Below are 24,211 nucleotides of genomic sequence, written 5' to 3'. Positions count from 1 at the left end.
TGGAGTAGATGGGAAGGAGAATGAGGAGGGTCAGAGAAGCCTTTGAGGCAGAGGAAAAGTCTAAAAGCCCCTGTATTCTCAGAACGCAGTGAGCATGACATGAGAGAGAAAGTTTTCTGATTATGTGGAGTGTACAAGTTTATATGCTTCATAAATTTACATTTTATTTACATTTTATACCCAGCCCCTTAAAGATCCTATTTATGGAATTAGAGTGATAAGATTTATGTCGTGAAAATATTGCTCTGGCAAGCATAGAATTGGGGAGACCAGTTATAAAGGGTGTCAAATAAAAGATGATGGTGGTTTTAACCAAAGGTGGTACAGAGAAGATGGAGAGAAACTAGCAGATCTTTCTAATGGTTAGGGGCAGTGAGGGTGACGTAAAGTAGTTGTATGACTCCATAATCCCCTTTCAGTCAGCACTATGGAGTTTGCTGTAATGTTTTGCTGTTTGAGATGTTTACATTTCTTTACAAAAGCTTTGAAAGGAACGTATTCACTTTTGATTTTTTTCCAAAGTTAGTAAGCTTCAAGTATCTTTCTCTTCTCATTCTCCCTTCCCTCCCCCATATTAATATGCAGGTGCACTCAATTCAAATAAACATTTTTCAAGATTCTTAGACTTTTCATGCTGTAAATCTCTTGAACCTCCATTACTTTCGGTGGTAATTTTGCTAGTGGAATTGAGAGTTAATGAGAAGAAAATCAAGTCATCAGTCATTCAATTCTAAGATTTGATGCCATTTATTCATGTTAGAAAAAACTAGTAAAGTTGTACTTCCTCATTTTCACTAATCACTTGCTTTTCTGATCCAAGTGCCTTGAGAAAACCGCAGCTAATTAAAGGTGATTAGTTCTCTGACATTCTGAGTTAAGGTATATTTAACTTTATAAATTATCCGTGATCATGTTACAAAGTGTATTTTATAAAAATGTTTTTCTTTTTGTGCAACAGCCAACTTAGATTAATTCAAAGCTGTAAGATGCCCTTTGACACAGGGACCCAACACAAGCAAAGTATCACATGAAAGCATTGATATGTTCCCTATGTAGTATGTGGTCACTGTGGGGTTAAAATCATTTACAATAGCCTCCATGCGAATGTTTCATTCTCTGTGGCTCACGTTCTGCAGTTTTGTTTTGTTTTTTTTGTTGTTTTGTTTAGTTTTTTTCATTTAAAATTAGCAAACTCCTACTCCTTCATCTGTACTCAGCTAAGATGATTTCTCTTCAGGAAGCTGTCTGGATGAACTTGTCCTGTAGGGGAACGTTGGTAAAGGTACACTGGTAGCTGCATAAATGGAAATTTGCAGAGATGCAGGACAGCATCTGAAATGGGAGAGTGTAAGCGTTAAGAGCTTCTTAAATTACACACAGAATTTCATCTCAGGATACAGATTAGTATCCTTTTCAAAAATACAGAAAGTCAGAGAATGTGAAATACTGGCAAAGGTGTGGATTAGTGAGAACCCCTTTATACTGATGATGGCAATATAAATTGATGTGCTTAATTTTGAAAACGTGAAGGTAGTGTTGTCTCTGGGCCCAAGGGCAGGATGTAGGGAGCACGTGGGACTCTCCCAAAGTATTGAGTCAGTTCTGTTTCTTTCTTTCTGTTAATTCAATTTAGTTAACATACAGTGTATTATTAGTTTCGGGGGGTGGCATTTAGTGATGAACCAGTTGCAAGTTCTGTTTCTTAAGTTGGAAATTGGGTAAATGTTAGGTACACGCTATATGTTCCTCTGTAGTATAACACATTTCTTAATTTATTTAAGAGGAAATAAAAATAGGCAGCCACCCAGGAATGTGTTTGTTTTAGAGTTGAAATTCAATCATCTTCGGCCCCACTAATTTAAAATGTGTGATTACTCAGGCTTTTTCATTCTTTATGAAGAAATTATATAGCTTAGCAAATTCAAAGGTAAACATAATTAAAGAACGTACAAAATTTAATTAAAAGAACAAGCTATGTTTTAAATGACTTTAAATACATGTTTGTTTGCAGATGAATTGTCCTAATATATAACATTTTGGGGGGAAATATTAATCTGAAAAACTAGCATATCTTCTGGTGAACAATTCAAACAGACATGATGTGCAAGCATTTAATAAAATTTAAATTAAATACTAGTGCCAGAAAGCTGCTGAGTACTCAGAAAAAGATAATCCATTGATTTTGGTTTACTGTTTCTACTGGTGCTGAGTGAAGTCAGAAAAGCAGAAACCACACTTATTATTTAATAGAATTAATTTAATATGGAGAATTAGGTTAGCACATGTTAGAGGACAGAAAAAGCAAAAAGAGAATGCTCAGGTCGATATTGGAAGCAGCTATTATTCTTAGGGCTTGGGGAACCAAGCAATGAGGTTGGGGTTATCAAAGAGCCTAGAAATTCCAGGCGAGCGCTCTGTGGGGCTGGGCCCTAGGCCTCTGTGGAAAGAGTACGGGCTGGGCAGCTTGGATGGGGGACCCTGCAGAACTGTGTCTGAGTACTCAGAGGTGGAGTCCCACAGAGCTGGACTGAAGAGGACAGGGAGAAAGACCACAGAGCTGAAACTGAGAGCTCAGTTGGCTCTGGCAAAATGGGACTTGAGTTTGGAGAGAAGGAGCGTCATACAGCTGGGACTCTGCACAGCTAGGATTGGGGAACTCAGAGGAGGGCTTCTGCCTGGCTGCACTGGTCCTTTCAAGGGGTGTAGTGATGCTGGGTTGGGCCTATGAAAACAAGCCAGGACCTGGAATCACCTGCTGATGTGGGGGGAGGAAGAGGGTCTGGCAATCTGTCAGGAAGTCTGCTGGCAAAGGAGAAGGTAGTTTGTTGAGCTACGGTGTCCCAGACCTGAGGGTAGGTGTGTAGTTTGGGAGCTAAAAGACAGTATCTTAATAACTGACATATTGCTTACTTATTTTATTATTTAATTTTAATTTGTCTATTTAGGTTATTCTAAGGTGGTCTTAAAAGTCTCTCTCATGGCTCTCAAAGCTGAAAATAAGTAGAACAGATTCATAGTTTTTGGAGATCCTTAAGACATACACTGGTCTCTTCTCCAGCTACTGTCTTCCTACTTTATTTAGTTCTCTCTTTCCTGCTTTGTAGACACTCTCACGGGTGATTATATCCATTTCCAAAACTCAGAGAGGAAAAAATCAGAACAGAGGATGGATAGGTGATTCTGACCAATGTCTAGTACAGTAGAAAAGTGGTGTGCCTGTTTGAGAAGCCCATGACGGTTAGTAACACCCACATCTAGTTTGGTTCGGACAGTCGTAGACTTGTTAACTCAGTTATCCCATGATTTGTGGGTCATTCTTCACATTTCACATTTCTGAGCTATGTGTGCTCTTTACTTCTGTGTCACAAAGGGTACAACCTTATATGCGTGTCTTTGGAAACTCATGGCTTCTGGTAAAGCCTGTAATTTATCAAGAACATCTAAAATTCTTGTGCTGTGTTCGAAGAGCTGAAACTTCACGGAGTTGTCTAATTACATTTCTAATTAGTAGAAGTAAAAACAGAATCAGTTAACATATACTGAGACACTACCCCAGGTGCGGTGCCCCTTGTGTGCGTTAACACTTGTGCTAAAATGTTAGATGTGACGATTGCAGATGAGATAACTAAGGTTAGCAAGGTTCAGGAACTTGTCCGAGGTCTCTCAGGTAACAGGTAGTGAAAGAAGAGTTGAAATAAGTCAATCAGAGAAAGGCCATTATCATATGATCTCACTGATATGTGGAAAAAATAAAACAAGATGAAACCAGAGAGGGAGACTAACCATAAGAGACTCTTAATCATAGGAAACAAAGTGAGGGTTGCTGGAGGGGAGGGGGCTAGAGGGATGGGGTAGGTGGGTGATGAACATTAAGGAGGGCATGTGATGTAATGAGCACTGGGTATTATATAAGACTGATGAATCACAGGCCTGTACCTCTGAAACCAATAATACATTATATGTTAATTAATTGAATTTAAATTTAAAAATGTTAAAAAACCAGTTCAAATCTAGTTCTCCCACTTCCAAAGCTTTGGCTCATGTTTTAATGTGCTGCTTCTCTATTTTATAAAAGTACTTTACATTTCTTCATTTACATTTAATAGACTATTAATGGATTCCTAGAGATACTGGTTATCAATCCATAAGATTAGCAAGAGTCCTAAGTGTAATTTTCCATAAAATTTCCCTCTTAACCAACTGGGAATGTTAGAGATGATTACAACTGTATTGATAAACTGCTTTGAATTCTTTTTTTTTTTTTTTTAAGATTTTATTTTATTTCTTTGACACACAGAGAGACAGCCAGCGAGAGAGGGAACACAAGCAGGGGGAGTGGGAGAGGAAGAAGCAGGCTCCTAGCGGAGGAGCCTGACGTGGGGCTCCATCCCAGAACGCCGGGATCACGCCCTGAGCTGAGGGCAGACGTTTAATGACTGAGCCACCCAGGCGCCCCACTGCTTTGAATTCTTAGAATAGTTAAAAATACCTAAAAGTCAGAGTTACTACTCTCTTTCTTTTGTTTTGTTTTGTTTTTGCTTTTGGGATATGTTTAGTAGACTTTGCTACTTCCCCAAACTTAAAACCTCTAAATCCCCTAATAAATCTTTAACTTCATTCCATTTCTTTCTAATGAGAGAGACTGTTCCTTTGAATGAGAGACTAGCTGATGCATTGTTAAACATTTTAATAACTCACTCTACATTTCAAATATTTCATGATTTTCTCAGCGTTTCTTCTGTTTTCTCCTCCTGCGTATAAGTTTCTCTTCTACGGTTCTTTACGTACCTCCTCTCCCTTTCGTTCTGTGAATTTCGGAAACTCAAACTGACAAGACATTTGAGCCCCAACAGTTTACTTTGCTTTAGATATCTTTTGCTAATTTTATGTTTGTAGGCCCAAACTAGAAAACATTTCCATTTGGAGGTGGTCCGTCTTGAATTTTGTTTTCTTAAGCACTGGACAAAATGTTGCTTTAGATCTTGAAAACAGACACACCAGTTAAGAATTTTACTCCTTGGGGCTCCTGGGTGGCACAGCGGTTAAGCGTCTGCCTTCGGCTCAGGGCGTGATCCCAGCGTTATGTGATCGAGCCCCACATCAGGCTCCTCCGCTATGAGCCTGCTTCTTCCTCTCCCACTCCCCCTGCTTGTGTTCCCTCTCTTGCTGGCTGTCTCTATCTGTGTTAAATAAATAAATAAAATCTTAAAAAAAAAAAAAAAGAATTTTACTCCTTGGGGACATTATGCTTTATCTTTAATTATTTTTAAAATTGTAAACTACTTTAATACCACAGTGGAGCCCACTAGCAAGACACCATTCCAGCAGCAAATCACAGCCCTAGTGACGTCTGTTGCTGTTGACAGATGTCACTCACTGAAGCTTGACTGCATGGGACATTTACATCAATGCACATCAGAATTGGAAAATATTGGCAACCAGAGTGACAGTACTGCTCCAGAGACTCTCAAGGAGACTGAGATTTCCAGGCTAGTCATAGATGCCTACGATTATACCCCAAGTCATCATCTAATAATGGGTGTGGTGGGGCAGCCAATATGAACCAGGCATCTGGCCGGTATTATCAAGATTGTGTATAAGCTTCTGCGACAGTCACTCACGCCTTCAATAAGCACTATCACCTAGTCCTATGATTTTACTGTATCCTTAGAAAATGTTAGAGGGTTTGCTTTGATTAAGTTCATATATGCAGCATATTAGGGTACATTATACAATACTTTCAGTTTTATGTAAATCACTTTTATACTCAAGACATTGTAACATTTGTAGTGTTTAATGTTAAAGAATTCATTTGAGGGGCACCTGGGTGGCTCATTTGGGCGTCTGCCTTCAGCTCAGGTCATGCTCTCAGGGTCCTGGGATTGAGCTCCAAGTCAGGTTCTCTGCTCAGCGGGGAGTCTGCTTCTCGCTCTCCCTGTTCCCCTCTCCCCAGCTTGCACGTGTGCGTGCGCTCTCTCTCAAATAAGTGAAATCTTTTTTAAAAAAGCAAAGAAATTTACAAGAAGAAAGTATTCATTTGCATAAATCCTAACTATTTGAGCAACTTGCTAATTCTTGAAAATATTATGGTTAAAGATGATACATTTGAAGAATTCTAGAACCAAATGTCAAATCTTATAACCAGGTTAGTTTGTGGTAAGGGTGCTTTTATTATTTTATTGTAGGGTGTTGCATCTGTTATCTTAAATATGGTTTAAAGCTATAAAGTAATAAGCTTTTACAACCATCTGAGGAAAGTTGAATATTTTTACTTATTTGGAAGAGTAGAGCTTGTAAGTCCTCTTTAGAAACCTGCCTGGGAACCATTACGAGTGTGTTTGCTGTCACCCTGAAGTGCCAGTCAAACCGTCAGCTAAAGACACATTGTGTGTGCAGCTGGAGCCTTCACCCTCTAACCGAAGCCAGATGTAAAGGAAATCCAAGCTTTCCACTCTCTGTGAGGCACGCTTGACTGTTCTTAACATTCTAAAGAAGAAATGGTAGGGAAGACCCCTCGCACCAGGTCCTTTGGTTGGGACTCCGAAAAATCCAAGTTAGAGAAACTGGAACGTGTTATTCTTTGTTGTTGTTTGTTTATAACTTTTTATTTGATATAAATCAAACTTACAGAAGAGTTGTAAGCTAGTGCATGGAATTCCTGTATATTCTTTCCTTAGACCATCAGTTGTTGACTTTTTGTCCCATTTGCTCTATCGTTCGTTGCCCCTGTTCCCCACATATGGACATGTATGTATGCATGCTTGTATATACATATGTGGGTGTGCATAACTTTATTTTTCTGAACCATACACCAGGAAGTCAGAGATAGCATGCTCCTTTACTCCTAAATACTTCAGGGTATATATGCTAAGTATTTGGGCATCTTTTTATGTATATACAATATAATCATCAAAATCAGGAAATCTAACATTGAAAAATACTATTATGATAATAGTCCACAGACCATATTCAGAGGTGTTCTTTATAGCTATCTCGCCAACCCCTAGATCACACATTGCATTTAATTTTCATGTCTCCTTGGGATTATTTAATACAGTGCAGCTCCCCAGTCTTTGTCTTTCTTGACCCTACCATATTTAAAGACTGCTTATTTTGCAGACGTCGCCTCCATTGGCTTTGTCTGCAGAAGCAGTATGTGTCCCTTCTGCAGGCCCATGATGTCAGCTTGTCTCATTACAGCTAATGCCGATGCATTGTTTTGGTCCCTTTGCTTACGTGGTATCTGCCAGTTCCTCCACGATGAAGTTATATGGGTGTTTTATTTGTTTTTGTTTTTTTGTTTTGTTTGTTTGTTTGTTTTAATAATTAGCAATTTGTGAGGTGACTCTTTGAGAGTGTGTAAATATCTTATTTCTCAGCAGAATTTTACCCAGGAATTCTAATATCTGTTACGGTTCCTGGCCCCGTTATTCCATCTTTATTTATGACTTGAAACTTGTCATTCTTTTGTATACATTTCTCTTAAACAAATTTTGGTATAACTTTAATTCCATTCTAAGTTAATTTGGTCTTTAACATTTTATGAGGGATTAATCAGTATGAACTGAGGAGAGGTTAAAGGAAAACCTGGCATTCCTGTTCCTACAGAGTCTCAGTGTTACCTTCAGAATTCCTGCAAATTTCTACAATTTGCTTCATTTTTCTGTGAAACGTTCTGAGCTAGTAGTAATGTTCAGTCTCAGAAATCAAAAATTGTCCCTATGAAATATGATATGATTTGGAAAAGGAGAACAGCTAGAAATAGTCAAGTTTATTTTTTTAGTAGAAAATGGTCTTCAGTAATGTCATTATGTCATCATTTATCATATTAATGCATTCCAAAAGAAGTTTGATTTTAAAAGATGAAGTTTGATTTATGCATGGATTTATTTATGGAAGTTTATCATTGAATGTCAAAATTCCCTAAGACCTTCGCTTTGGCTGGTTCACTTGTGGCTCAGAAATGTAGAAGAGACACAGTGATCTGGTACTAAACAGATCATTCTTTACTACATAAATGCCTTCTTTTCACTTTTGTTTCATACTCTAAGTGATGCATCATCTATTTTAATGAAGAAGTACGTGAATATCTTGTGTATTTAACCTCTAAAGGAAAAACTGGCAAAAGGTATTGTTTTAAAAGGGAGCATGTTGCCTTCTGAAGTTAAACAAGAGCAAATCCCCACCTCTAGGAAGTGCTGTGATTCATAAGGTTGACATCGTTTTGCATTGTTGACCATGTTAAAAAAATAAATATCCAGACAATGGGAGAATATATTTTTAAAACATCAAACATCACCAAAATAAAAAAGCACTCTAATCATTTTGGAAAAGTCACAACAGAAATATTGCATCATTTGTTTTAGTCCTAAGAGACTGAACGGGGTCTGTCTGTGTTTTATGTGGGATGTTGTTATGACATTCTTTTTTAAATTATTTGTGGACATGTGTGCATTAGCATTGGACAGATGGGAGACTGCTAAAGGGTATCTCACTCTGCCTAGTCTTGAGAGCTGTTTCATCAGTGTTTGCAGTATTGCATACATGTGTTCTTTCTCCTGACCCAAACAGACTCTCTGAATGTCTGAGCGGAGACCAGTTGTTTTAGAATTCTAGACCAATTTTTTTTTTTTTCAGCCTATGGGGAGTCAAGTAGAGGGAATGATATTTTAAAGTTGAAATGAAAGTAGACTGAATTGTTTTCAAATATATGAAAGGCTATCCTAATTACCTCCTTTGAGTCTGTGACCAACATCTATTTAAAGGTGTCTTTTCTGTTGAGTTGGAGATTGACTCTTCAGGTGCCCACTATTATACAGCCAGAATTGATATTTGAAATGAAACTTGCTACCCTTAGATTAGACTCCCTCTGTGCTGTCCCAGTGGACAAGACCTAAGGTCAGTATGCGAAGCTAGAGGTAGAAAATTCAGAAAGACTGTCTCCAGCTGAGAACTGGAACAGTAGAAGAGCTAACCTCAAAAGTGGAGAGCCCCTCGTCACTAGAAATTTTCACATGCGAGCCTGGAGACTCAGAATAACTGTATGGTATATAATTTTCATGACTGCATCTGAGGTTGAGTCAACACCAGTGTCTCCTCTCCAAGGCCTGTAGAGTACAAACGTGCGGAGTTTTGTTATATAAAGCGACGCTGTTTTACACAGATACCACATATGTCAAATAGGTGGTTTAGAATTGTTTCACTTTGACTTCGAATCCCCTTGGTAATAGAGTGAATCCATTTACATGATCTCGATGACCACTCTGGTATTGCTTATGATAATAAGAAAACATTAAGTTTTCATGTTTCCCAAGGCCAACTGTGAAAAGAAAGAGTATTGTCAGCAATATACACTCACAATTTGTCATGTGTTTATGCTTAGACCCACCAGGAACCAACTTGGAGAACTTGCTCATAGCAGGGAGACTTACAGAGACGGTGACTAACTGACAAAGTTATGGTCCCTCCAATTTCTGAACACATAGATAATTTGAAGAGCATAACAAGTGGTGTCTAAGGGACCTGGGAGGTCATTGATTCTAGCCAGTGTCATCCACAGTATCAACACAGAGTGTGTCATCAGTGGGTTTTAGGTGTGTCTCAATCAAGTGTGAGATAGGCCAGTGATTAGTAACTACCAGTAAATATGACATATATAACTCATTCTCGGTTGTCCCTATAGAAATGTCATACTCAACAGTCGGAAGCATGGCCTTCAGTGCTCCTTGAGATTTAGAGATAACAGTTCCGTTTCCTTGTTGTGTCATTGTGGTGTATGGTGATGGTAAATAGTGTCACAGTAATTATAGCAAACATTCTACTCTTACAGTGCTTGAGGCAGTCTTCCTTGTATTTTACCTACATAAAATCCTTTGATCTTCACAATGAAGTAGGTACTGTTATTACCCTTCATATTACAGATGAAGGACCTGAACCACAGAAAGACTATCTTTTTGAAAGTCACAGCTATTATGTCTTATCTTTTTGTAACCTGTAGACTGTATTTGTCCATGAAAGTGCATCATGTTGGAAAACAATGATTTGTGTATGTGAACCAACAAAAAAATTGATAATTCCTCTTATAGGAATGATTATTTAAGGAGCAAAACTACATGTATTGTGCTTTCGTTCATTTCAATTTAAAACAATGTTCACTTTCAAAATCCCTCAGTTGAAGAGTGCACCTGTGAAACACCTGTTAAAGAGTATACTTATAAAATCATTCAGTTCTGTTTAGCTTTGTTTTGAGATATAAACTGATGAGCTCAGAGTGACCTTAATTTATTCCATTGGAGGCATTGCTAATTCTACCATGTCCAAACTAAGGTACTGTGGGATTTGTGTGTGTGGTATCTCTGTCCTCTTTTATTATATTTACATGATAAAGGACTACGTTGACATTAATCTGCAGACATTTAATTGTTAGGGATCACATTTCTCTGAAATCCATCTTTATGATTTTATCCAAATTTTATACTTCTCTGAATCTGTGGACCTACTGTTGGCAAGACTAGGGTATTTTGAATATTATTTGAAGTTATAAAGGATTTGTGTTTATTTATTCATCATTCTTCCCATGGCCCCAGCATACCTTTGCTGCATAGGTTTTCTTGGACGCTTGTGCTAATAGGCTAAGATGTTAACGTTCCTGGTCTGTTTCTGGGTTCTTTGAGTCATTACTTCCCATTCTTTCCTCACTCTGTTGCAGTGTGTCTTTCGTCTCCAGCACCACTGAAATTGTTATCACTATTTGCCAAATTGAATGGACATTTTATTTCAACCTTTATCGTATTTGCTGTCTCTGTTGCATTTGACTGGCTATCTATAACTCACTAGCCAGTTAGCTTCATTAACCCCACTAGTTGCTGATTCTCCTTCTTCTACATCTTCTTTCTTCATGGTCTTCTCTTTCACTGCGTCTTCATAAAAGTTGGTATTCGTCAGGTATGCCGCCTTGGCCCAGTCTTCTCACTTAGGCCTTTATCAAGTGATCTTATTCCATATTTCCATTGTCACTCTGCTCTTCAGACTCATACACCCAAGAACTTGGTGGAATCTACTCATGGATGTTCCACTGACATCTTAAAATGCAGTAAGTTTGAAACCAAATTCAGTTTCTTTCCCTCTGAAAGCTACTCTTCCTCCTGCATCCTCTCTCCACAGAGCACCCAAGCTGCAAACCCAGATGGCATCCCCCCCCCCCCCCCACATCTTACCTCACACCTCAGTGAACATTAGAACCGCTGTGTGGACTTTTTCTGTGAGTCTTATCCTTGGAGATTACTTTTCTCCAAGTATCTCCAAGGAGATGGGAGCATTGGCAGGGAGATTCTGAAAAGGCCTTCCAGTGGATTTTAAAGTTTGTCTCTTCGCGAAGGGATGGCTTACTTACAAACTAGTCAGTCACCAAGCTTTGCTGTTTTTCCCTAAATTATTAAGCAGTGACTCTAAACTAGTTAACATTGATTGAACTTGGAGACTTGTATAAGTTATAGCTGGAATATTCCAATTCCTTAAGAAAACAATCATACTGTCATGATCGTGGTTCGTTTTAGAGAGCTGTGTACCGTGTTCTTGCTTTAAACTGACCGTGGTGAGATGGTGTCTGCTGTGCCCCCAAACATGCCAGTCTGTTTGCATTGATGTTTTGGAACCTATTTTCTAGTGAAAATATCTAAGAGATTTTTGTTCTTCCAGACCTCTGGCTGGATTTTTCTTTGTATTTAGGAGGCCTAATTCATGCTTTCTAGTATTAGCTCTTTAACCCAATACAACATCATTTGGGATTTGGAAGGTCTTTAAAACAAACAAAAAGCCAACTTGATTGGAATTACTCAGTTACGCCAACATCCTTTAACAAATGCTTTTTAAAGTTGGATTTGACTGTAATGCAGATTTCCAGGAACTCTGTTTTTAATAATGGTTCTAAATGACCCGTCGAGTTGGTAAGTTTATAGCACTTGATGTTTTGTTTTTCTTTAAGTTTACATAGTCACATACCAATTTTGAAGATAAGTAATAGCCAGGATAATATGTTATATACCATGATGCACTACAGTTAAGAGAATTCTGGGGGTCCAGTCTTATAAAGAAATTTCCTTATTCCTGGAGCCCTTGGGTGGCTCAGTCGTTCAAGCAGCCAACTCTTGATTTTGGTTCAGGTCATGATCCTGGGGTCATGGGATTGAGCCCCATGTTGGTCTCCACGCTCAGTGTGGAGTCTGCTCGAGATTTTCTCTCTCCCTCTGCCCCCCCCACTCTCTCTCTCAAATAATTAAATAAATCTTATTTAAAAAAAAAAGAAATTTCCTTATTCCTTATCACACTGAACACATTCATATGTATTACTGAATATATTAGATGTATATACATAAGAATTTTATCTGTATATGTATATATAAACTCTACAACTTGACATTTTATTTTTATACTTACCCAACAGTCTCTTCTTTCTTAATACGGTGAATAAGTAAAACAATAATCACCTACAAATACAGGTTGTGTATCACAATGAAGAGCTTTGGAAATTTGAATTGGGTTTTTGCATGTTTTGCATAAGACTTATGTGATGTTACAAATGTTGGAGGCTTAATATCCAGATTAAGGAAAGTCATAATTATCGACATAGTTGAAAGTGCTTTTCTCACACAAGATTTTCGTGTTTCCTCAGTATTGCAGACACTAGGCACACAGAGGTGAATAGGACAATCCTTGACTTCAGGGGATGCAAAATAAAAGTAAATCAGAGACAAGGATGCATAAACAAATAAATACAATGAGATAATATCATTATTAGCTATGGGGTTTTTTGAGAGTTTTTCAGCGGCTCAATGCTTAACACTCAAGTGCAACATCTTCTTCATCAACCCGATTTCTAGTTGAGGCTCGGATAATTTAAGGAGCCAGCCCAAGATCACATAGCTACTAGTAGAACTAGGCTTGAATCCAGATCTCTTTTCCAAAGATTTGCTTTTATCTCATATTTTTCACTCGTGTTGTACAGAGCAGGGAAGTGCAAACTTCAGGGGGAGATTACCCTCTTGGTTTGGGGTGATAGTTGAAACTTGGGATGGATAAGTAGAGTTCAACAATTGGTTCTAAGGGGTAAGAGTATATCAGATGGGTGAATAGTATATGTAAGGTGTAGAGAAATCTGAATAGATATGACATTTTGAAAATTAAGTTCATTGTACCAGGAGGGTCTAATTCATTTATGCGTTCATTCCACAGATGATTGTTGGATGCCTATTGCCTGATAGGGAATATTAATGTGTACATGGAGAATGGTAGGAGATCAGGGTCTTCATCTGTCTTCAGAGTGGAATTTCTCTGTAACTCACTAAAGACTTGAACTATCTATGGTGGACATTTTTTTTTTTTTTACTGATTTTTTAAATTACATAAGGAACTATGGGAGTATATCAAGAGTATTTTATTTATGTATTTACTTATTTTTTTGAGAGGGTGTAGTGGGAGAGGGGGAGAGAGAATCTGAAGAAAGCTCCACGCCCAGTGCAGTGCCCCACATGGGGCTCAATTTCACAACCCTGAGATCATGATCTGAGTCTAAATCAAGAGTTGGACGCTTAACCGTCAGAGCCTCCCAGGTGCCCCGTATCTGGAGTATTTTAAAGCAAACTCCAGCTATATCATTCCACAGGGGATATACCATAGAGAGAGATTTCTGCGCAATATGTAGTTGAAAATTCCAGTAATTAGAACAACTCAGTAAGGAAGAAGTGGCCTGGTAGGGAAACGAATAGACATCACTGGAAACACTGAGATACATGACAAGCATTTTTGTGGCTTTCTGGAAGGAAGACTGAAAATGAGATGAGGTTGTCAGGAAATGACTCTAGAGAGCTTCTAGATCTAAAAATGTACTTAGTTCTTACTGTGTGCAGGAAAATCTATAGGTGAGGTGAGAAGAGAAGAAATAGAAAAAAATTAGTTATTGCTTACATTTATATGAAAAATATTAAGTTCATATGAATGGGCCAAGGACATTTCTAAAATTAAGTGAAAATTAAAATATAACTGTCCCTCGATTTTTAAAAACATTTTAAGTATTTTATTTATTTCTTATTTGTTATAGATTCTGTTGTTTTAAAATTACTGAGAGCATATGAAGACCTAGAGAAACTTCGGCACATCTCAGGAGACTTTGCTATGGACTGCCTTTGATCTAACTCTGCTTTCCTAACTAGTGAAATCCTCCTTAAGTCACCAGATCCATCAGATTAACTTCTGCAAGTGCCTAGGGTTAGGGTCTTTTTATAGCTCCCAGACCTCTAGACAGAGTGTAGTGTCATAAGACAAAGACAGTTATTACTTTCATTTTCTAATAAAAAAAATGGCAGATGAAACAATTGTGACTAATAGTCAAAATATTAATCTTGCCTCAGGCTTTTAAGTTTTGAAACTCACACCAAGTGGAAAACTAGATCCTTTTTTTTTTTATGTAGGCCTAGGCTATTAGCCACTAGACTATTAGTATTTTACTTCTCTTCTTGGAATTGGACAATAATTAATTAGAGACTGTATAGTTCCCTGGAAGCAAGCCCCGAGAACAGGGCGTTTTGTCACGGAGCTTTGACCTGAGTGCCGGTGTCTGTGTCATGCAGGACTAGGTTGGTTAGAAGTTACAACGCTCAAGACCATTCGGAACCGCTCTTCATGTGATTTTGCCAGAAGTAATTCACTGTGTGGGAGGGAGGGCTGATAAATTTCTATCTCATTCCTTTTAAATCATCCAACCTGTTACTTTTAGAAAAACCTGAAATTAGGACACTCAGTATGTCTTTCCTAGGCATGTAGAGTCCGTAAAGAACATGGAATGTCTGCTACGTGGGGCTGTCGTGAGAACATTTCAGAGGAAGCTGACGCGTATGTCTTCTCCTCAGACTCAATCCCCTTTGCCACCTTTTTGACAAGTAGCCACTATTTTCTGAAGCATACCAGTGACCAAGTGTTCATCTCCTGACATGGCTGGCCATGTCACTGTGGGATTGCCCTAAACATTACCCATCTCCTTTATTTAGAACCAAAATCTCTCTCTCCCTCTCCAACTTCTGGTTCTTTAGCTTCCTCCTTCCGTGGGATCAACAATAGAAGTTTATACTCTTTTGTCCCCAAGACCGCACTTTAAGAGCAGCCCTGATATTTCTTCTTACACTTCTCCAAGCTAAGGCTCATGCAGTGAACAATGAACTCGAACTTAAGCCCTGTCTCCCCGTCTGCTAGATTCCAACACCTAGTGTATTCTTTCTGCAACAGGAGCTATCTATCCAGCCACTAACCCATCCAACAACAACTTGACACTTGTATCAGGCACTAGGAATACAAATGAGAATTAGATTTCCTCTGAGTAGCTCAGTCTTGTGGAACAGAATAGACACAATTACAAATAACATTAAAACGATATAGCAGCTGATACTGAGTCCCACCTTCTCAATCTATGAACTGTGCAAACTTGGACAGTCTTTTTGTATTTCATTTTTCTCTGACATAAAGTAAGCATATCACTAATCTATGTCAAAGGGTTTTTTGAGAATGGGAGAGCATATGCAAAGTGAGTAGAGCAGTCCTTGGCACAGAAAAAGTACTCAGTAAATAATAGCTTTAATTCTGTGTGCACAAGTTAGAGAAGAGAGACACCCAGTCCTGGCTGGAGACTGGGGACAGGAAATGGAGGAAACCAGGGGAAGTAGGAAACTGAGGAAATGCTTTTTAGGGGCAGCTACAACAGGATTAAGTCATGATGTAATGTTGGGACTGGGTAAGATGAAGGAGATAAGGAGATAAAGGGGGTAAGGAAAAGAAACATTCTAAGCAGAGGAACCAAAATAAGCAAGGGTGTAGAGATGAGAATTTGCAAATGTTGAGTCTGCAAAAATTATCAGGAGTAGAGGTGGATAAACGGAAAGTTGGGCAAGACCTAGATTGTGAAAAGTGTTCCACTTCATACTGTAAGATTTTATTCTTTAAAAGATTTTAGTCATTTGTTTGAGAGAGCGTGTGTGCCTGCGAGCACAAGTTGGGGGACGGGCAGAGGGAGCAGCAGACTCCCCACTGAGCAGGGAGCCCTATGCCGGGGCTCAATCCCAGGGATCATGACCTGAGCCAAAAGCAGACCCTTAACTCACTGAGCCACCTAGGCTCCCCATATATTGTAGGGTTTTAAATCATTCATTTACTCAGGATGTGGTTGTAACGGTAGAGGTCATTGAATAGTTTTAGAGAATTGGTCGGGTTTCTTCTGGATGACTTTTATTTTAATTTTTTGTTTATTGGTGAAGTATAGGTGACATACAGTGTTATATCAGTTTCAGGTACAATATACTGATTCAACAATTCTATACGTTACTCAGTGCTCATCAAGATAAGTGTAGTTACTGTCTGTCACCACACGATGTTATTACAATATTATTGACTATATTTCCTATGCTGTACCCTGTATTCCCATCTCTTGTTTATTTTATAACTGGAAGACTGTACCTCTTAGTGCCCTTCACCTATTTCACCTGTCGCCCCACCCACCTTTCCTCTGACAACCATCAGTTTGTTCTCTTTATTTAAGAGTCCGTTTTTGTTCATTCATTTTTTTAATTCCACGTATAAGTAAAATCATAGGATATTTGTCTTACTCCGTATTATTTCACTTAGCATAATACCATCTAGGTCCATCCATGTTATCACAAATGGCAAGATTTCATTCTTTTTATGGCCAAGTAATATTCTACTGTATGGATACATATATATGCACGCGTGCGCGCGCACACACACACACACACACACACACCCCACATCTTCTTTATCCATTCTTCTTAAGCTATGAGAAGGAGCATGGGTCTGTTTAAGACTGGTGATGGGGTTAAGTTAAGAGCCTTTGTGGTAGTCCAGTGAAGAACAATGAAGGCATCTGTACCAGCATAAAGCAGGAATGGAGAGGACAGGCAGATTTCAGAAGCATTTAGGAGGTAAACAAACAGGATGTTGGGACAAGGAGAGGCAAGCGATAACTCTCCCACTTTGGTATCGATCATGGTACCACCAACAGGAGAATAGAGAAGAGAGGTAGCAAGTCTAGAGAAGTCTGCAATGAGTTCTGTTTGAAAATATCGATCTGTATGGAAGTTGAATGTACGAGTCTGAAGACACAAGGTACTGGACTAGATGTGGGTTGGCCAGTCACGAGCTGGCAAGAGCCTGCTCCAGCAGAGTGAGGAGTGTTGGGGAATGTGGGTGGAGAGAAGCCCGCATGTGTCTAACTGGTCTTCAGTCTTCCTAGGCCTAATTGTCCTTTACATTTGATGAGAAGAATGGGTGCTAACAATACAGCCCCCCCGTATTCTCCTGCTTAGACAAGCTAATAACCTGGAGGGAAAAGAAAACTATGTTTTAATAAGAGAGAGAACATATTTTAAAGAGTGCAATTTCAAAGTCTCCTTGAGGAATTAATTGGCAACCTTGCCTTGAAAATTGTAATGAGAAGTGTGTTTTCCTGGTGCAGACATTTATCTGTCCTGTTTTATCTTTCAAATATGTGCTTTTTAATTTTGAATATTTTGTCGGTATCATCAGAATGGTGGGAATTTCTTCAGAAATTTCTTAGAAGTACTTCTTAATTAATCCTTGTGGGATCTGTAACCTACTAAGGCATTTATGACGGCATGGACATAGAAAGAAAATAAGCTCTCGAGTCAGATCAGGACTTCATTTATGGGTCTGCTACTTATTATCTGTGGACCCTTCAGCAAATAAGTACCCTCTGAGCCTTGATTTCCTGACCCATAAGATGGGTAATGTCCACTTTTACTAACTTATCCTAAAGATTAAGTTAACCAACAGGTTGAAAGTATCTGCCATGTAATAGATGCTCTGTAGTTATTGATTTCTATACGAACATTAGCACCACAATTGTTACTTGTCATTTTTCATAAATGTGGACTTCAGTTAGGGACAAACGTGTATTAAAAGTCAGCTGATAATAATAAGGATGATGATGATAGGAAATACTGACATATTACTTTACTGTCTGCCAAGCACTATTTGAACACTTGGTATCTAGTAACTGATTTGATCCTCATGACAGCCCTGAGAGGTGGACACCAGCGATGTGCCCATTCTACAGATGAGACTGAGCCTCAGAGCTTGTGGGATCTTCCTAAGTTTGCACAGTTGGGCAGTGACCAAACTTGAACTGTAGATTCCTAAGAACTTTTTTCAATCCCCCCAAAGTGAAGCCTTGATCATAGACTTCTTATGTCAGTGTTTGGATGTTTCCAAAATAGGTGTAGAATGTATATCAATTAGCCTGGCTAACGGGTTTTTAACATTAGCTAATATGTTTTAAAAATTGTTTTAATGCTCCGTTAACACTGTGATGTTCTAAACAGTGTCTTTCTCTGATTTCAGCTTGTGAAGTTGAGGCGGGGAAGGTATACCAGGTATCCTCAAAAGAGCACATCCAGCCTTTCAAAGAAAACATGGAACAATTTATTATTCAAGGTAAATTCTAAAGAGACATGTTGCATTTCCCTTCTTTTTTAGCAGAAAGGTAGGTAGAAGACATTTTTTTAAATATGCATTGGTTTAAAGGGGATTATTTTGACATTACAGAAAAATAAATTATGTTTAGTCATGAGTTACAGCTGTGAGAGACTAGCAATTTGGTAAACATTCAGTTATGGATAATTCTCATTATTATTGTTTTTTAATGACAGTAAATGCACTAGGTTAAAATAACACCTATTTATAAAGATATTAAAATTTTATGCTTTTTCTGAGCGAAAATTAGATATTCCTCTAAGTTTTAACTATGCTTATGACTTCAGTTCAACTTGGTATTTGTTTAGTTTGTCAAAACACTGGGCCAAAAAACAAAGTATATTGATGTTTTCCAGATCTTCAAAACATTACATTCTATTTTTTTGTAGGATATCTAATACCTTTTTTCAGAAAACTTAAAAACTTAACAAATATTATCTTATTGATTCCTCCCATGACATAAGCAGGGATGAAAAATTTCAGAAAATATTAAACAAAAAACATTTTGAAGGAGAAGATATATATTAAAAATGTCTTGCTATTTTAAATCATTGAAACTTACAATTATATCAAAGCATTGCTCCTCAAAACATTTCTGCTTTGGAATGTTACATCTCTTCTGAAGATCAGATTTGTGTCATGCCATGCTCTGAGAAAGTTCCTGCTGTCAGGAATTCTCCTAGAGGCTGACATGGCTTGAGACTGAGGCCAAGTAGCACTCTGAAGACTGGCTCCATTAGAAGAAGACTGTTTATTAGGCTACGGTTTTTATAGGTTGTCCAAGTGTCATTAATGATGATTTACAATGAATGAGTCATACTGGAATTTGATTAAATGATAAACAGAGCTTTTTTTTCAGATGGGAAAATACTATTTAATCACTTAAGAGAATCATGAAGATTGAAACAGAACTTTGGTCAGATTCTTAAATCAAAGTGACGGTCATCTCTAAATTCTCCGTCCTCATGACTTAGAGTGGAGAATGTACTTAGGAATTCCTGAATGGTCCTTGGGATAAAATCAGAGTCCTGCAGTTGGTCACATGTTTGAGAACGCTATAAGCTCAGGGCATTCTTAATGATGAATAAAAATGAGTCTTGCTTTCTTCATTCAGTGGGGTTTTGGAATCAAGAACATGCAATTTTAGAGAACTGTATAAGTAAAGGATGAGATATTCTTTTTGCTTATGAGATAAAGGAGTCCTTAATTCATTAAGTCAGTAAACAAAGAATGAGTCTTCATGGCTCTTCTAACTCCTTCAGATGCCTTTTTATTTTATCTCTGGTCCTATTCAAGTGTTCTCTGATTACATGTTCACTGAAAAAAAATTGAATACCTCCTATCTGCTCAGACATTCTTTTCGGTACTCTGTTCTAGCAGCGAATAAGAAATGTGCATCATCCAGAAGACAGACAAGGACAATAGCAAGCTCTTTGGAACATGTTATATAGATCAAATACGTCAAAATGTGGAAGAAAAGGGCCCAGCTTTAAACACGAGTGCTTATGAGCCTATATTCAATGACATATAGTGAAAACAGTGGATTTCAAAATGTTTCTCTTAAGATAAAGATTTATGAATATAGCCAATTTTTTTGTCCCATGATCCTTTTAGTTATCAGGACTAAATTCTGCAATTAAGTTTATACTCTAAAAAATGCATTCCACCTTAGCACAAATAATATTTGCCAAATCTTTCTTGTAATTAGGCTTTCCTCAGTAATAAAATAGTATTCTTACATTAGCCTCTGTGCTCAGATTACCTTACATAGGTATATTAATGTTTTTGTATATCCCATCAAAGTCTTTTTTTTTAATCCCATCGAAGTTTTTTTAAATGTGCCACATTTCAAAATCTAAAATCTCCAGCAATTCAAGAGACTGTGCCCAATACTGGCCAAACATTTTTATTGCATTAGCTCTTACCACATAATAGAAACATCTCTTACCCTCATAATTCAGCTATCGTGTGGTCTATGGAACACACACTAACAGTCTTTGGATTTTATCTAGCCTTACAATCCACTGATTCACCCACTCTGATACTCCCTGTCTTCCCAGTTTTTCTCAAGCCAAGATTTTATGGTTTCTGCTTAACCATCTCTTCCTTGGGAATGTCCTCAACCCTGCTCTCAAAGAGGCAGACTTAGCGAATTGAGTCCTACCTCTGCAAGTCATTCATTGCTTGTAATGATGTAATGATGTAATGATGGTGCCAGCTATGCACCATCTTTGGGAGACTTGAAGTGCTCAATTAATAATATTAACACCAATAAATTATGTTCTTGAATAATGTTGTGAACTCCAGCCAGTGTTATATTCTTTATAACACTTACTGCTTTCTGCAGTTGTATTATTTATTTGCTCCTCAACAATGTAAGCTCCATTAAGAAAGCAGCCTTGTTTGGTTCCTGACCATCTCTATACCTAGAACAGTGCCTAGCATGTTGTACACACTGTCTTGCTCACCTGACACAACCCAACAACCCTCATTAAGCCCATCTCTTTGCTTTCTCCATATTTGCACCAGTGTGGCTCAACTTCTTTTTGAAGGTAGGAGGATCCTTAACACTAACTGGTATCACTTTGAAGTCATGACCACAGACCTGCTATTAGAACTCACTTCTATTCAGCACTTCTGCAAGATTGTCCTTGCAAATTTGTTTTTCTCAGTTTCTGAGATCTGTTCCTCTGTTCTCCTCTCAAACCTCCACAGTCTTTCTCCTCTGCTTCTGCCTTACTCTGATGATAACCCCATTTTATCCTCGGGTGAGAAACAGACGCTGTTATACGGAAGCGCCCACACATCTCCCACCACCACACCGACAAACCTGGCTGAGGGACTTGGGCTTCATCCTCAATCCCTGGGAGCAGATGTTTAAAGACTAGGAAAGTTTGCACTGGCAGCAAATGGGAAGGACTCAGTGAAAACAGATCAGAGCTGGAGGCAGGAGACTACTTGTAAAATTGTTACAGCAGATTGTTAGAGAAATGAGGTCTTGTTCTAAGGACACAGTGATATGAAGAGGACATATTTAAGGGACAACAATAACATAGAAGAGAAAGTACTTGGTGACCAAATAAACACAGAGGTGATACATAAGTGTCCAGACTTCAGGTTTGTGTGGCTGGGGAGTGGTGGTGTTAATCACTAGGATAGAGAATATAAATGTCGGAAAAGATCTGAATGGGTAGGATGACCGTAAGTGGATAGCATAACCGTTGAGCAGGTGGATAAACGCCTTAGATGTGACAAAGAGCACAAATAGGGGATTGGGCATCGTAAGCAAGGTGATTATTGAGTGGATGTGATCACCTAGAAAGATAAGAAAAATAGACTCAGGGATAGAATTCTTGAGGAGGATACATGTATAGGATGATCAGAAAAAGCCACACAGGTGTTAGTGGTGAGTTAGGTTGAAAGAAAACCAAGAAAGGCCATTGCAATGGAAGCCAGAATTAGAGTTTCAGAAAGGAGGGAGTGATGAGAGTAGTTACTGGGTGAATATTTTTCTTGGATTGGCACAGACAGAAACCAGTTTTCTGAGCTTTCGACATCCAAGAGAAGTGAGGAAATAGAAGGGCACAACTCTGAAACACTTTTAAAAGTTATTGCAGGATACCGTAACGTGCATAAATGTTAGACAACGGTTTAATCAAAGTTACTGTGATTTAGCTTATCTCTAATTTATGCCAACATATGTGATGATTTTATTTTTTTGGACGTTTTATGAAGAAAACTAGTTAGTAATCACCAGATGTTTATCCAGCATTTATCTGCCATTTTTGTTAAGTTTTCTTTTGTGCCTCTTCTTTTTTAAGTGGCAGAAAACAAGAGGAAAGAAGAAAGAGATAAATGAGACAACTAGGGAGCATCACGCTAAGCTAATATTTCTCTCAGAACTCAGCACGCCCCTTCCTTTCCATTTTTCCTCTCTCTGTTTGAATACAAGTTGCACAATGGGCAGGGTGTGCATATGAAAACCATATTTCTGAGCTAAAATACGTTACATCCAGTGGATTGCCTTTTGTGAGTGTGCGTCGTAAGATTGCTGGGAAAGAAATAGCAGCCTAGGTCCATGTTGTTGCCCTCCACAGCCTTCTTACTCATATGACATATTTTCATAATATATATTTTAAAACTCAGCTCAACTGTTTTTTTGGGTGAATGGCAAATTTTTTAAAAAAAGGTATTTCCCCTCCGTGCTATTAAATGAAGTAAAGTCCTTATTGTGATTTTATAAATCAGAAATGGCTAATGATATTTTTATTAGCCTACCTCTCCATATGCCCCCACCCCCATTCCCAAACATTTCTTCCTTGAAGCATAGTGAGTTGTAGCTAAACTAGAGGAATAGAGTCAGGGTGAAGACGCATGCATTTGTAATCACATGCTTATCATGACAAAGGTATTGAAACCTCAACTCTCAATATACAATCTTTAGTATTGGCAGTTCTATGATTGAGAATGGAGAGATGGGGAAAGCAATGGCATTAACTGTACCAAAAATGAGAAGTCGGACAGAAGTATCTTCTACCGGTGATGGTGCCCATGGTGCCCTATAAGCAGTACTCCATATTCCGGGGGAGCATATTTTGTGGTTTTTATTTCTTTTCCTGAAAATATAATGAGAACATTTTTTAAATGATGATAAAAAGAAAAGATACATCTAATTTTTTGAAGTCTTTCATTGACCTTTGAAAGTCAAAGAAGAAACAATTATCTTTGAAGCACACAACTTTTTACTTACTATTCATGTAACAGCAATAATAAAAAATTTTAAACATTAATACCAATTCTGTTGTGCTGAAGAATTAACTGAAGCCCTTTATACTCCACGTGATTTTAGTTTCATAATTCTTCAGCATCGTCTTAACCATCCACTGTTATTCCCATTTTCCAATAAGGAAACAAAAGCTCAGAGGGCTCAACACTTGACTAAAATCATACAAGAGGTGGCAAAGTTGTGTTGAAACCATGACCTCCCATAAGAAGCTTTAGCTATATTTTATTTAAAAATTGTTAAAATATCATTAAAGACTCCAGGGGGTAGTGGATAAGTCAGATGTGTAATGTCAGGTGGTAGAAACCATAATGCAGAAGAAATCAGATGTAAGATACTCAATTTTTAAACTCCAAAATCAGAACTGGGAAGTGCAGACACTTCTGTATTCCTGCAATACGCATGCTGAGACTTTGCACCAGATAGACAAAGCTCTTTCCCCTGATATATTGATAAATGATGATTCCATGGTGCCCCTCCTGTCACTCTTAGCACAGAAGTATAAATTTGAAATGATTCTTCTAAAAAAAAAAATAGTCTATGTCACCATTTCTCTGTGAGGGTTAGATTTCCACCAGCCGCAGTCATTCATTCTGTACCGTGGATGAGAAATGATCAAAGAACCCTGAGGAGTGGTGGGAATTGATTCCACATGAGACTTGCTAACAACGGCCTCCTGCATATTTCTGCTCGGATGCTCCCACTGATGCCTCATTGTCAACATCTCCGTAATACGTTCCCTGCTGTATCCTCCACACTCAGTACATGACAGACTCCAAAGAAAGGTTCATTTCATATGTGACTGAATGAAGGGGTGACTTTATCAGTTCAGTCTAGATCCTCAGGTCCTCTGCTCTTCCTATATTCCCTGTCATTGTC

General features: G+C 38.2%; 1 protein-coding gene across 1 annotated transcript in view; it reads left to right on the top strand.

The window, feature by feature from the left end:
• Positions 1 to 24,211, top strand: part of FMN2 (formin 2) — a 356,034-nt gene that overhangs the window by 241,576 nt on the left and 90,247 nt on the right. Inside the window, exon 14 of the mRNA XM_087859789.1 lies at positions 18,418 to 18,510. Within this exon, the coding sequence (XP_087715915.1) occupies positions 18,418 to 18,510 (93 nt within the window). The remainder of the gene's footprint in view (positions 1 to 18,417; positions 18,511 to 24,211) is intronic.

This window comes from Ursus americanus, chromosome 2 (assembly GCF_024610735.1).
Source record: "Ursus americanus isolate L20-20 chromosome 2, mUrsAme1.1.p, whole genome shotgun sequence".
In the NCBI taxonomy this organism is placed as follows: domain Eukaryota; kingdom Metazoa; phylum Chordata; class Mammalia; order Carnivora; family Ursidae; genus Ursus; species Ursus americanus.
The sequence above is the reverse complement of the archived record's forward strand: the minus strand, read 5'-3'. Positions and strand labels throughout refer to the sequence as shown.